This window comes from Lathamus discolor, chromosome 4 (assembly GCF_037157495.1).
Source record: "Lathamus discolor isolate bLatDis1 chromosome 4, bLatDis1.hap1, whole genome shotgun sequence".
NCBI lineage: Eukaryota > Metazoa > Chordata > Aves > Psittaciformes > Psittacidae > Lathamus > Lathamus discolor.
In genome coordinates this window covers 113,850,549-113,866,543 of record NC_088887.1, presented here as the reverse complement: position 1 = coordinate 113,866,543, position 15,995 = coordinate 113,850,549, and the positions used below count along the sequence as shown (strand labels likewise).

General features: G+C 37.2%; 1 protein-coding gene across 1 annotated transcript in view; it reads left to right on the top strand.

The window, feature by feature from the left end:
- The window catches only part of CEP126 (centrosomal protein 126), a 41,209-nt gene that overhangs the window by 7,707 nt on the left and 17,507 nt on the right, over positions 1–15,995 (top strand). The window contains exons 3-5 of the mRNA XM_065678705.1: positions 2,385–2,530; positions 3,872–3,977; positions 8,154–8,352. Of these exons, the coding sequence (XP_065534777.1) occupies positions 2,385–2,530; positions 3,872–3,977; positions 8,154–8,352 (451 nt within the window). The remainder of the gene's footprint in view (positions 1–2,384; positions 2,531–3,871; positions 3,978–8,153; positions 8,353–15,995) is intronic.

Genomic DNA, 15,995 nt, shown 5'->3' with positions numbered 1-15,995 from the left:
CACAGATTTTTCCTGGTTTTGGATAACTGCTTGTCTGGCTTCACCTCATGCTTCAAGTAAAGCCATTCCTGCTTGCCAGCAAACTGAAGTTTGCAAATGAAAGTTGCAGTGTTGGTATCATGTTTTAATTTGTTTCTCTTTGCGTAAGTCAGTTTTCTGTCTTAACCTTCATTATAGCTGTAGAGTTTTAGAACTCCATCTGTATAAGAAGAGCTATCTAGAATTGTAGAAATTCATCTAGATTTTTGAATGTGTTACTATTAAGTGCCATTTGCCATTTATTTGTTAAAATAAAATGTAAACTGCTGCCACATACAGCACAGGATTTACTCTCAGCAGTTCTTGTGATCCAAGACAATTGTGAGGAATCCTGCTGCTGGGAGATCTTGAGCTTTCTGAGGGGAGTCTACTGCCATTTTGATTTCTGACCTCAGAGAACATTAATCCAGAGTGCTACATACATCAGCAAAAGCAGTGGATCCTTTTGCACATTTTGTCTCTCTTTTTACTTTTAGTTTTTCATATGCTCCACCATCGTCTTTCTTGAGCTTCACACTGGTAGCACTGGAGGTGTAGTATTGAAGAATGAAGATCAGATGTTACACAACTTCCAGTTTTTCCTTATGATATGGGGAGGAGGTTTAAGGTGTACTCATAATGATGGCAGGAAAGCAAGAACGTTGTCTTTGTGATTTAAGGTTTGAATAGCTGCATGGAATATATTTAAAGTGCATTTCCACTTGGAAAAGAAAATTGTATATATATTTGTCTTCAGTTTCTACTAATGAAATGTAATAATTTGTCCATAAAATTGAGAAATCTCAAGTCATTAGTTTCAGTATGTTTTGACAACCCTGCACATAGGAATTTTCAAAACAGTGAAAGTTCCTTATGTCTCTCTCTACTATGCTTTGGCTTCCAAGTGGTTTAAAGTGGATATTCCTGTAAAAGTGTGTACTGGGGAATTAGTTGGCAGTTTTCCTACTTTTTACTGTTGTGCAGTTATGGCCTTTTGACTTTCTAAAATAAAAAGTACCTATTTCAGATTAGTTTTCTGTTTGTTTTCACAGGTCAGCACTTTGAAGGGATACTAGGGAGGTTCAAGTTGAGTATTTCAGTTTGAACTCTTTCCCTGAAAAGTGAAGGGAAGAATAGTTAAAATAGCTTGAATTAAGGAGAAGCTCTGTTAAGTAGCAGCTTTGCTCCATTAAGCAGAAAGATCTGTGGAGCAACTGCAAGTGATTAAAGTTATGGGAAGGTATCTTATTGTGATGAGAGAAACAGCATATGGCTAAACATTGCTACCTTTCTTTCCACTAATGCTGGCTAGGAGTGGTACCCTGTGTAGTGTAGTAGTGATCTGTCAAATCACATTTCTCACACAGAGAGACCTTTAAAAATGGGAAGCTCCCAGTTGTAGTGATCCTTGCATGGCAGGCTTTAGAAGTTGAACTCGAAGAGTATGACTTTTACGGTATTATTGTATTTAGATCCAGGGATGGGGCATCTACCACCTCTATGGGAAACATCTTCCAGTGCTTCACCACCCTCATTGTAAAAAATGTATTCCTTATAGCTAGACTAAATCTACCCTCTTTCAGTTTAAAACCATCATTTAAATGTGACTTGCCTACATAGTCACTGTGCCAACAAATTTACTGGGTATATTTTGCTCAAGGAGCTTGTTCAAGTTTCTCAGTAGGAATGAAACTTCCACATAGCGATGATCACCACATAGGTAATGACTGTTGGTTTTGATTAGAGCCTGCTTTGCTTTCCAGCCAATAGAAGGGCACTCTTAACATAGTTGATACTAATAACTGATTCTGCAAATCATAGTTTCACATTGCTATTATATTCTATTTTGTGCTACTAATCTGATGTCTTTCAGGAAGCTTCTCAACAACTAGAAGCTGATACTAACTCTTACATATTTATAGATAAAAGCTGTAGTTCCTTTGTGTTATTTCAGAATAACAGCTTTTAAATTGTTACTATTTCCCCAACAGTATACGCACAAAGTGTTTGCTGTTCACCTTCCTATTGATCTGACCACTATTATACATTTACATGGTAATGTAGAAAATCACATTGGTGGCAAGAACTAGTCAAGTCTGCACGTTAATTCACATATGAGAAAGAATTGAATTTCTAGGTAAGGCTAAAAAAATAAAAATATTGTGGTGTGTCTCATCTTCACCACCCACTGTGCCGTTTATGTCCAAACATAAAAATCCAGTTCTCCTGAAGTTTATAGCATTTAATTTATGGACAAGCAACCTTTTGCACTAAAATTGTGAACTGGTAAGTGATAAAGTTACTACTATTTTGGTAACTGTAATTAGAAAACATAGGGATTATCTACTTTTGCTTCTTAAATACAGAGCCTTTGAAGAAAGACAGAAGCAAGCAGAAGAGAAAGAACAAAGATTTAGACAACAAGTTCTGCAGCAGAGGAAAATTAAACTTCAGGAAGCAACTGATAAGTACCAGCGTGCTCATCTGCCTTTTTCTCAGCACAAACAAATAGGTTTGTAAATTACAATTTAACCATTATTCATAATACAATTGTTTTTTGTATTAATAAGATATAATTGAGGCAAACAGAACTATTAACTTCACTCTAATTGAATTCATATAAGAATAATTTAACTGTCAAGAAGCTCAGATCTGATACATACAACAAAATTGGGTAGAAGGAATTAAAACAAAGCAGTATTTTATTTTTTTTCCTGAAAATTGTATTGTGAGGTATTTCATTATATTCCAGTCACAGTAAGTACATCACCTCCTTGTGATATTGTGGCTTCCTGGGGTTTTCCCCACTTCTTTCACTGCAGCGTGCTCAGTGCTTGCAATACCGTGCTTTCATAGCTGGGTGTGAGGTGTTACAAGGTCCTTGAAAGTTACTAGGATGATATAATGATCTGCTATTTGAACCAACCAATGTGAAATAATCTAGAATGTGCATTTTGTTTATCATTAAACAGAAGCAGTCCTAGCATATATTTACTGTGTTACATAACTTCTGCTGAATTAGTCAGCTTCTTAAGCTGTTCTCTTGCTGCTGGGAAGTAATGATCACTTTAACTCCATTCCTGCTTTCTTGGAATCAGCACAGATTGGCAGGAGTTTTTAACAGCATCAGCCAAGTCTGATTTCCAGTCAACTTTCCAGTGTTGAAATTCTTAAGATATGGTATATTACTTAGGTATTCTTTAACAGATTTACTCTCCCAACTGCAGTTGCGCCAACTGTGAGGTAATGTCTCTGACTTCAAGATCAAATGTCAGATTAAAATTACAAAACAGTACTGGTTTAGGGCTTCTTCATAGCTCTACTGACAGCCCAGACTGTGTAGCAATATAATGAATCACAATTTCTTTTCTTGGGTTTCCTTTATAGCAACTCTGCCACTTTCTACCCTACTTCTACTTACTTGGACGAGGCGACACCTTCTGCCTGTCTGGACTCTTTCTCCACTGGTTTGATTATTAAGTTACAATTTGGCCTCTATAAAATATCTGCAAGCCATAACTTTGGCTTAGTCCATAAGCAGAATAATCTTGATGTAAAAACAAAGTCAGTGTTGGGGTTTCTAACCTCCTGCTTTTTCAGCAGTGCAGTCTGAAAATGAGTAGCAAACCTGTTGAATACCTGTGTTACTGTAAACACTGAAATAGACTGGGGTTTTGCTTAAGAGGAACAAGAGTTGCTCTAGCATATCTAAATGAAGCGAAGCCACACAGTTTATTGGAACAGTCTGAATTTAGGCTTCCAAACTGCAGAAACTTAACCAAACCATTTATGGTGAAATATTCCAATTTTTTAAATAATTTTTCCATTGTGTTTTTCACTTTAATCCCACTAGTTCAGACAAAAGCAGCCTTTCAGTTAGAAGAAGCTCTTGAACAAATTAAAGGATCAGTTCTAACACCAGGACTGTGCTTGCCCAGCAGAAATAAACCCAACTTCAGGTAAGCATTTCTGTTTACTCTAATGATCAAAGGAAGTATATTGCTTAGTGTGTTCAATAAGCAGCAGACAATTACTCTTTAAGGAGTTGTAGGCCATTTCTCTTGTGGCAAAGAAAGCGTTTCTATGAACTGTTCCAATGAAGCATTATGAAACATCCTTGAGTTGTTTATGTCCGTTTGGTAAAACAACAGAGGAGATGACACAAACCTTTTCCCTTCAACGGAATTCTGGAAATAGTCAGGCTGACCTAGTCCCCATTCAGTTATAGTCTGACTCAGATTGCCATGGTTATCAAACCATCTGCTGTTATATGAATTACGAAGTATTTTGTCTAGATTATTTCTTATTCTCATCCAAATTTTTTCCTTGACATTCAAGGATAGCTTAGTTTGTATATTCATGCCATGATCTTATCTTTTTTCCAGCTGTCATTCCTTTAAATTTCTCATCCTCTCTATGTATCTTGAGCATCCTGAAGACAATTTGGCCTGCAATTTCATTTTATATCACATACAATTTGTATTGCAGTCTTTTCAGTCTACCCAAACACTTTTCCTTTTCATTCATAGTTTATCTATCTGGTGTATTTGATACTCGTTCCTGATTATTCCCTTCATAATCTCTAATTTTTTTAGCATTTCGGTTCAGGGTTTTATTTTTGTTGCTGCTGCTTTTGTTATTACTGTTATTCGAATTATTTTCTGCATGCTGTAAGTTGAGCAGATGTTCAGAATAAACTCTGTCTAAAAGGAGTCTCCCTACTTCAGTGTGACCTTCATTGTGATGTTAATATTCAGTTTGGTTACATACATGCTGCTGATTAATATGCATGCAGGTGATAAACTGGGCAATCAAGAAAATATTCCATAGGTCTTAGAGCTAAATGCTCATGCTATCTGCCAGTCACATACATAAGAGGATTGCAGGCATAAAACCAACCAAACAGCAACAACAACAAAAAAATCTACCTTCTAAGTATAAACTGAAATTATGGCAAAAAAAAAAAAAAATCAGATGTTTCTGAACCCAGTCTCAGGGTTCCTGATCATTTGTCCCGTTTCACTAATAGATTGATTAAGGAGAGCAGCTCAGTCCCTCTTCCCCTTGCTTTTGTCATTTGTTTCTTTAGTGTTCGTCTTTCTTCAAACTGCTGCTTGTGCCTCAGGGTCTCACATTTTTCCCTCAGGACCTCTTCAAATGACATACCATTTTTCACAGTATAACTTTTATGTCAATTCATATTCGTATTATTTTTAAAATTCACTATCCTGTAATAATAATAGTGTTCTTTCCCTGATTTTCATTTTTATAACTTGATTTCCTAAGGAAATTAAATGTATGTATTCATATTCTTTTACACTTTGTGTTCCCCTGTAAACAAATTTGAAAGACAGCTAAGAATCTCAAGGTTAATTGTATTTCTGCAAGTTTTAAATTGGCAATTGAGCAAGGAAGAAAGCATGAAAAAGGTTTAGAAGTTGAGTCTGCATGGAGCTATTGGCAGGTCACAAGGCAGTTAGTGTGGATAAGTCCGCACATGAACATCTTGGAACTTGATACAGTACTGCCTTTTTCCCAGATGGTTAGCTAGGAGGCTTTAGTAGGAGCCGTATGGGGTGGGTGCAGGAGGACATAAGGAATATTGGAGGTATGGTAATAAGGCAAATAGAATTAAGTTATTGCAGTACAGGCTTCTGTACAGGGGCAGGGTATATAAATAACATGAAATAAACCTTTGCTTATACTAACAATTTGTCTTCCTTCCTTGCCACAGAAAATACTCTGCATTTTTGTCTGCATCTCACACAATCCCTTACTAGGCACTGAGATTCAAACTGAACACGTGTCATGTAGCCTAGATTCTTCTGACCTGTTACAGAAAATGTTATTGCAATGTTGCTCTTTTTAGTATTGGTCTGTGAGCCATAGTTTGTGTGCATCATAGAAGTGGCATTTCTGTGTTTTCAGACGTGGTTTCAAAAATTGTGCAAAATTCTCTTAGAGGGCAAATAAATTTCTTGCAATACAGTACAGCAAAGTAAGCTTTGATACAGAAGAACATTTTGAGAAGGTTCTCAAAGCTGGAGGTTCTTCAAAACTCAACAGTTCGGAGCTGTAAAGCTTTAAAAATGCCTTAGAATCCCTTTGGTAGGAAATTTTATGTCAAGTAATAACTAACTCAGACAAGGTAGTAGATCCCTTTCTGTGTTTCTGCCTCTTCTTAAACTTCTATAAAGACTCAACCCAAATATTTTGCATCACCTTTAGAATTTACCCTCCATCAGGAATAGAATATATAGCATTCATTGGCAGTCCCCTTTTAAAGAAAGAAATTAATATTGTATGAAGTATTCAAGATAAATATGGCTGCAGACCCAACTGGATATAGATGAATTTTATAAAGTTCTAGAGTTCTCAACGTATATGTTTAAAAAGTTATAAAGAATTAAATCAGGCAATGAAGACATACTACCTCTTTGAGAAGGTAAAAAAACCCAGAAACACCTAATGAGCAAGAGAATCATAGAATCAACTAAGTTGGAAAAAACCTTTAAGATCATCAAATCCAGCCATTACTCCACGACTGCCCTGACTATATGTAAGAACTGTATATGTGAAATGCATCTTGGGAATGTTGAAAAGCATCTTCATATTGAATGGACAATAAGGTTTAGTTTGTTACTCAAAATCCAGTGATTGTTGAGGTGAAGTATCATTTTAAGTATTGGACCCCATCAACCTGATAAAATAAAAACTGGATCTCACCTTCTGGCCAAAGGAATAGCCATTTTACAAGTAACTTCACTGGAAGTTTATTCCGATAATCTGTTTCCGAGAACTTTTCTCCTTCTACCACCATTTGTAGTAATTGTGAAGTACAGCAAATACTTGATCCTAAACCAGCAAGATATAGGCTTGGCTTTCTACTCAGTTGTAAAGGTTATGGTTCTACTGAACAGATATCAGAACTCAAAGCACGGATCTGGTGAGAGATTTCTGTAAGTGCCACTTTGGATATGCCAGACTAAGGGCATTTAGGGCCCTGGAACCAGGTTGGAGCAAAAAGCCAGGATCCTTCACTAAACTGTTCCACCTAGTAAGTCAAGCATAGCTGGCAACCTGTTAATCATTATACTTGCAGAAGTCTTAACACTTGATCTACCTATGAGCTGTTGTGTTTTGGTGTGTGGGTTATTTTTGCTTTTTTTAAGGCTACCTTTGTTACTGGTTAAAGCTACTTTGTCATCCTTGATATCTGCCTAGGTCTTGCTTCTTCTTTTCCAAAGCTTGTTCCTGTTCCTAGTGATCTTACCCAGCCTCATTCCAGTTCTGTCTGCTTTTTATTCTGTAATATACCTTGTTACCCACTTCCTGTCTTCCCAGTCACATTTTTCTTGTCATTTGTCTTCACATGCTTCTTGGCTTCTTTGATACCCGGGTGTCAACCAGACCCCTGGTTCTTGCCAGTTCTCATCCTATGGTTTCCTCTATCTGACTTACCAGGCCAGGCTCACCCTGACCACAGTACCCAGCTACACCAGCTACTCCAAAGATATTTTTTTCAGGCAGTAAATATAAATTCTTTAATGTACCACTTTCCTGACATTACCTGTCATCAGTACATTTGGGCTGTCTAGATACTGCAAAGCCTTCCTGCTATTTGAAGTAAGGGAACATCTGACAGCATCAGTATATAGCTATGCTCCATATAAATCAACCTTATGGAAAAATAACGGCCATTTTACTTGTTTAAAAAAAACAAAAAGCCCAACACCACACACATACACACACCAAAAAAAAAAAAAAAAAAAGCCACCAAAAAACAAGCAAAAAAAAAAAAAGCCAAAAAGGCCCACAACAAAATCAAACACTCTGTATTCCATTTCTGTAAGTGACCAAACTGTTGGCTGGCATTTTCCAGATTAATTCAGCCTGAGGCAGTCACCCAACAATCCAATCAGAAAAGTCTGACTATTTATAAATAGCAGAAGAGAAGGTTTAAAACTGAATGTGTTGGACAGTTTTAGCACCACCTGCAGTTAGGTATAGTGTAGCTGTCCTTCACTTTCCAGGCATTTATTGATGATGTGTACTTTTGGACAGGGACATGTTTAACAGTTTACAGTTGACGCATAGAAATAAGCCAAAGTAATAAGTTATTTGCTTGCATCAAGAACCACAGATGACACCTCATCCTCATCAGCAGCTAGAAACGGGTTTTGCCATCAGAAGCAGATTTCAGCAATGGTTGGCTGGGATAAAACAAAACAAGAGAGCAGTAGAACAAACATGGATAGTAACCAACTTCTCTTCCAGAAAAATCTGAAAGAAATGCAACAGCTCCTTGAAAAACAACATCTCAGCAATGTGGAGGTATGATATTTCCATGTGATTCATTACATGCTGCTTCTTAAATGTAGTCAAAAGTGTCTTGAATGTGATAAAAATGGAACATCTGTTAAACACTATTTACTAAGCAGACACCACCTGAGAGCACACTATACTGTGCCAATAGATTACTTATAGTAAGAATATGCATATTTTTTAGTAAGAAATCAGAGATGTTTAAAAATATTTGCAAGACTGTTATCACGAAATCTTCAGATATCTGTCACGTCTTTCTTTCTGTGAATTTAAAATTTGTATGTCAGAATTCTTGGCTCTGAAGTATCTAGCCGTTAGTCTATCACAGGAATCTTGAGCTAGCTCCAGAGTTAAATTGAGAGCTTGCAATTCACATTGCTTTGCTGGTTGCTACAGTTCAGCACAAAGTGCTATGGTAGTATAATTATTATATAAATGTTGGGGGGTTTGTTTCTTTTTTCCCAGTGTTCGATGAATTCTTAGGGATTGACTTCAATTCTCTTGAAATCCTTTTTTGTCATCTTTGAAATAAATGCAGGTGTTCTAGCAACAAGCACATTAACTTTCTGCCTGAACTGATTTTTTCACCCAAAACTGGTTTCAAAAGTCACTTTAGAAACACAGTGAAAATCAAGAAAAGCTCATTTACAACGTGATTTGTTAGGTCTTTGTTATTTTATTGTGATTATTGTTAGGTCTTGCCATGTTTTCTTTGATTTTGGAGATATTGTCTTAAATATAACTTTTTTTTAAAAAAGAGGGCATAATTTTCTGACCCATTCTTTTATTTCTGTAATATTATCTACTGGTATGTGGACTTATGGGGTCTGAAATGAGCTTGACCCTATGAATCACCATCCCTTTATGTTGGTGATGGCTAGAGGCATGGGATCATTGGTGGCTACAGAGCAAGGGCTTTTCCTTTTAATACCTATGCATGGATAACCCTTGAAAGACTGTATACAGTTCAGATGTATTTTGAGTTCTTTGATATTGATGTTTTCAGGCATATTCATCTCTGTCTTTATACTTACTTTGTTCTGATGGGTATTCATAAGAATCTTGAGCAGCAGATGTCTAACACAGAAAATCTCACTCAGCTGGAGTAAATTTCCAGAAGGTTCAGAAGACAGAACGTACACTTTGTAATGAATTTATAGAATGGAGCTGATAAACCTGGATTCTAGAAAACCACTTTCGAAGAAAATATAAAAAGCTCTAAGCTTTTATTTTTTATGCGTTTCATTTGTATAGTGTTTGCAAATTCCTCCTTAAATGATCATGCTGAATTTGGCAGTATCTGCATTAGGACATCTTAGAATTGGAGAAAAAAATCTCTTTGAGAAAAATGTAAAGAAAAGATTCTTCGTAATGCATTGTAAGACAACTATATTGTAGTGCATTTTATGAAATACAATTATCACATTCAAATGGAATTCTAGAATCATGGAATCAACTAGATTGGAAAAGACCTTTAAGGTCATCAAATCCAGCCATTACTGTGGGACTACCAAGACCACTACCAAACCATATCACTGAGGGCCTCATCTCAAGGTTTTTGAACGCTTCCAGGGACGGTGATTCCACCACTTCCCTGGGCAGCCTGTTCCAATGTCTGATCACCCTCTCTGGGAACAATTTTTTTCCTAATATCCGATCTAAACCTCCCCTGGTGCAGCTTGAGGCTGCTGCCTCTTGTCCTATCACTTGTTACTTGGGAGAAAAGACCAGCCACATCCTCCCTCTATCCTCCTTTCAGGTAGTTGTAGAGCGTGTTAAGGTCCCCCTGAGCCTAAATAACCCCAGTTCCCTCAGCTGCTCCTAAGACTTGTGCTCTTTTTTCTAGGGAAAAACTGCCATGTATCATACCTGAATTTTTATACTTTTTCTAAATGTTATAATCAGCTTTAGAATTTGTGTTTACAAAATAATGTAGTTTTGAAAATGCTTTGATCCTGTGAAAAATTTAGCTTTTTTTTTTCCCAGTATTATTTTTCTGCTACCACTAGGGGTTGCTCAGCTTCTTCCCTCTGATAAACAGATTCAAATTGTAAATATTTATACTTCAAACATTTGGAATTTCTTGAAATTATATGCTGTGGACTCTGATTAGAAAAATAGTCAAGAAATGTCATTGTTCTAAGGCCTGAGACTTGGAAGTTTAATACTTGTATTATGCTGGTGTGCGTGTGCATTGTGACTTCCTATGGTGTAAAATAGTATTTATAAAACTCTAACTAATACAATTTATAATTTATAATTATTTATAATACTCTTACAAGAATAGGCTTCAGTAGTCTAGTTACTGTCTGTTGTCCAAAGTCATTTCAACAGTGCTTGCCTTTCTGAAACTAATGTTGAAGTATTTCACTGTGCACATGCTTTGCAGTCTAACCGTCCACTGAGATCCTTTGACCTCGCTTTGTTTCTATTTTTACAGGCCCAGAAGGATTATAAAGATTCCTAAAATTCTTTTCTTTCCTATAGGGCAACAATGTTCTATGTAGACCCTTACTAGTAGATTTGGTGTCTTCCCTGCTTTCCATCCATACAACGTTTTAGTTTCATTGATAAGACAAAGGTTTTAGTGACCCACCATTCTCCAAAATTCTTTTGCTTAAAAAACCGAGAGCAATAGATTTTATTTTGCGCAAGTTATGTCTGAGGCAGTACACCAAATTATTACTTGTTTTATGTCTATGCGTTCCATTTTAAAGAAATTAATATTGCTAACTTTATTCACAATCAAAGGTTTTATTTCACAGTCCTTTCCTGGTTTTGTTGCAATCGTAAGTAAGGTCTTTAAAGTGGAGCTGGTAGCATGGTCTTCAGCTAAAGCTGCATCCAGCTTTTCACCAAAACACATTACTCCCACATGCTTACAATTTTTCTAAATGTTAAATATTTATGTTGAAATTTTCCACTTCTGGCATCTGCTGTAAACTTAATAATTTAGAAATTTTCCATTAAAATGGCTCAACTGTGGGAAGAAATAGTATTATTCAGATAACCGTATCCTGGGCCACATCAAAAGGAGCGTGACCAGCAGGACGAAGGAGGTGATCCTCCTCCTCTACTCTGCTCTCATGAGACCTCACCTGCAGTATTGTGTGCAGTTCTGGTGTCCTCAACAGAAAAAGGACATGGAACTGTTGGAACAAATCCAGAGGAGGGCCACGAGGATGATCAGGGGACTGGAGCACCTCCCGTATGAAGACAGGCTGAGGAAGTTGGGGCTGTTCAGCCTGGAAAAGAGAAGGCTGCATGAAGACTTCATAGCAGCCTTCCAGTACCTGAAGGGGGCCTATAGGGATGCTGGAGAGAGACTCTTCATTAGGGACTGCAGTAATAGGACAAGGGTTAATGGATTAAAACTTAAACAGGGGAAGTTTTGATTGGATATAAGGAAGAAGTTCTTTACCGTGAGGATGGCAAGGCACTGGAATAGGTTGCTCCATCCCTGGCAATGTTCAAGGCTAGGCCAGAAATAGCCTTGGGTGACATGGTTTAGTGTGAGGCATCCCTGACCATGGCAGGGGGTTTGGAACTATATGATCTTAAGGTCCTTTCCAACCCTAACTATTCTATGATTCTATGATTCTGTATCTTTTGTCTTTTCATCACCTCTTTAGTTTGGTGGCCATTCAAACTTGTTTTGATCAGTACAGTATTTTTAAACTCTTCCAGTAAAATATATTATGCTTGAATTAAACTGATTAACCTAACTTTATTACCTCTGTTGTTTCACTTTTTAAACAAAATACTTGGAAGTAAGGGCTAATTCACAGACAAAATAGGTATAGATTGCAACACAGAGATTGTATTTTTCTCCTCCCTCCTTTATATGACCTTAATTAGGTTATTAGAGTGGTATCTGTGAAATCCAAACTTAAATCCCTTGATTTGAAGCATGAATTTTACCTTGGCTCTCATTTTTCTCCAAGCGTATTGTTCAGCCATTCAAGTAGTCAGTATCAGTTTTTCTGCAAGGGGATTAATTTCTTCTTGCCCTAAAAAATTCCAATATATGGACTGGAATACAAGTATAATTTCTCAGAAACTGAAACCCAAACCATGAGGTCAGAAGGTTATTCTTATATTATTTCTAATACTGTCAAATTTTGTATCTGCTATATTGTGTGTGTTTATATACACTACATGCAGAATTCAGTAAGTCCCTGAGAAAGAACACAGAATGAAAGCAACTGATGCTGCAAATACATAGGGATGGCCATTGCCTTACTTACATGAGTGTGTTGACCTTTATGACTGCTAGCTGTTCGGGTTACTATGTTTTTGAGGTTGGACTGCATCTATGAAATTGAGACGTTTCAGGTAACTGGTGGAAAAACTAAACTCATTTTCAAGTGTGTTTGTAGTATGGCTGGAATGAGTTAAACACGGGTTCCTTCTGCAAAGTGTATGACTCTTCAGAGGCATAGACAAAACCAGCATAGAAAAAAGGAGTGCCTATGTACAGAGTCTGTCCCAAGTGTTAAGAACTCATAGGATGCTCAGGGATAGTTAGTGGGAAAACAGACTCTTAAGGGCAGGGTTAGCATAAAATGGCACTGGAACTGAAATCAGACTTGATTTTGAAGAGACCTTAAAAATCCTGAAATAGGTTTTGATGGTCACCTTTAATCTCTGGCAATTTTTTTCTTGTAACTGTGAATGTTAACACATTTTATGTTCATCACTTACATTATGCGACAAACTCAAGTGATTTCCTTACTCATTTTCCTTTTGGCAGGATCAGGAGGGTTCAGTTTTTATTGGCTTTTAACCAATATTGCAACATACCACTCTTCCACGTTATTTCACTAATTCAAAATTCATATTTGCTGTAAAAGAAAATGGAAATGTATCTCCAAATAAATTATCTTACCCAAATATTCAAACTTGTTTTGACCGTGTATTCCTCAAGAGTATGTTGGGGTTTTTTTACCTGAAATAATGATTTATTCCAAACCTGCACTGTATAAAATGATATTACAGTCTTCATATCTGACGATCTGGATGTTCGGTCATTTGAAGATTGTTTTGCCTCAGTTCAAAGCCCTGACTGAACAGGTGAAATGTAGAATTGAAGTTGAAATAGCATTTTCGGTACGAAACAGTTATTCCACAGGTAGATTGATATATGAATAAGACTTTGCTTATGGATAACTTACGATTGTTATACATACAGCACAGCTCACAAACTACAGAAACAGGGAAACTGAGAACTGACATCTAATATATAGCTGCTTCTCCTTTACAGGTGTATACTTTTTCTCATAGTGTGACTCCATTTTGGGGTTTACATTCAAATACACATATCCTTGTATAAAATCATAGAATCATAGAATGGTTTGGGTTGGAAAGGACCTTAAAAGTCCTGTCACTACGTGCTCTTGGAAACTGTCCCTCTCCAGATTTCTTGTAGGCCCCAGTTAGGTAGTGGAAAACAGTTATAAGATCTCCCCACAGCCTTCTCTTCTCCACGTTGAACAAGCCCAACTCTCTCAGCCTGTCTTCATATGATAGGTGCTCCAGTCCCCTGATCATCTTTGTGGCTACATACGTTATCTATTAAAAATTTATATATAGCTATGCATTAAATTATTTCTACCATACTTAATAGCTGTTTTTTATTTCTACTATACTTAATAGCTTAATATACTATACTGTCGTGGTTTGAACCCAACCACAAACCTCTTTTACTCACTCCCCCCCTTCTTGCCCTCCCCCTGCTCCTGGAGGGACGGAGAGGAGAATCAAAAAGAATGCAACTCCCACGGGTTGAGATAAGAACAGTTCAGTAACTAAGGTATAACACAAATCACTGCTGCTACCACCAATGATAATAATGATAAAGGAAATAACAAGAGGAAAGAATACAACACCTCAACACCAGCCGACGAATAACTCACCCCACTCCCCCCAGCCGAGCACCGACCGATACCTCCTCCAACCCTGCAGTCCCAACCCTTCCGGGTCACTCCAAGTTACATCCTGGGCATGACGTGCTGTGGTATGGAATACCTCTTTTGCTAGTTTGGGTCAGGTGTCCTGTCTCTGCTTCCTCCCGGCCTCCCCTCCTCCCTGGCAGAGCATGAGGCTCAGAAAGTCCTTGGCCAGACCAAACATTCGAGCAGCAACTGAAAACATCGGCGTTATCACCACTGTTCCAAGGCCAAAAGATCAAAACACAGCACTGTACTAGCTCCTAAGAAGGAGAAAAATGACTGCTGCTGCTCAAAACCAGGACATATACTTAATAGTGTTTTATTGCAACAGAGTAAAATGTTCATAAATGTAGCTAAAGGAGAGGAATAGAGGTAAAAACAGCAGTATCTGATCTTCAGTTTACTGCAGTTATGGTAATAATAAAATGTTTGCTTTTAGCAAGGCAGTGGAAGATAAAAAAGTTTGTGCATACTCTGCCAGGAGGCTATACTACATTATGTGAATTTGGTGTTATCAGAGATAACATATACTACTGACTCAAGTGGATGTTGGGAAATCTATTGCTTTCTCATCAAGATTAAAGTGTCAATGTCCAGAGTAACTCTACCCCTTTGAACATGGCAGACCTGTGTTTTGTTTGTTTTTTTTTTGAGAGATAAACCTTTAGCGATGTGGAAAGGGAAACAGAATTTAACCAATTTTCAATTCCAATATTCTGCTTCTGTCCTGGTAGGCTCATGGTAGCCTGGGTACACAGAAACCTAATCAATTCTTTCAAACATTTTTTTTTTTTGTAATATTAATTATTATAAACACAGAGCAGCCCCTCTGTGGTATTTAATAGCTTGAGCTTTGCTGCGTAGTTTATGCCCAGTTCCGGTGTATTTACGTATGGAAGTATGGCTCACAAACTGGGAAAGAAACACCCAGAATTCAGACAACAGGAGTTAGCAGAGAATAACTGGGACCCAGGAGACTGAAAGATCTTCAACAAACTTACAGACTTATGCTATTTCGAACAGTGGCAAGAAAAAAAGTCAGCTTTTAAATTCAGTAGGATGTTTAGGGAAAGATAGATGCTGAAATCTTGTACATGTTCTGACAAATCATATTCAAAGCTCATAAGAGGAACGTGTGTCGTGAAAAACATTTGATTGAAAAAATGGGATTTATAAAACAGGTAACATGGAACAGTCACTAAATATCTTTTTCAAGAGAAGTGATTCTATTCATGAAGCAAGCAGTAAATGTTGGCAATTACATGAAACTCTCTCATTAGATAAACATTTCTAGAGAAGTAAAAATATATGATACTAGAAAACACTTTTAGATGTATAGTTTAATGTTGCCCTGTGTGGAGTCAGGCTTTGGACTCTATAATTCTTGTGGGTCCCTTCCAACTCAAGCTATTTTGTGATTCTGAAAGTATTTCTGTATCTGACCTTTAGAATTTCCTAGTATAAATCCACCTTCTGTTTTGGTTGCTGCTGCGCAGTGCACAAGATAAGAGTGGAAAGACGTTAAAACTCTTCCACCTTTACAATGTATTTACATTGCTAAAAGAAAAAGTCAGCTTTTTTATAGACTGCAAGAAATATGTACTAATGTTTCAGCAAGTCTGAGAGATCTGCTAGGACAGTCCCTCGGCTGAACTAGGGATTGGTTTTTACATTACATGCACACACTGCATGGTTTTGGGT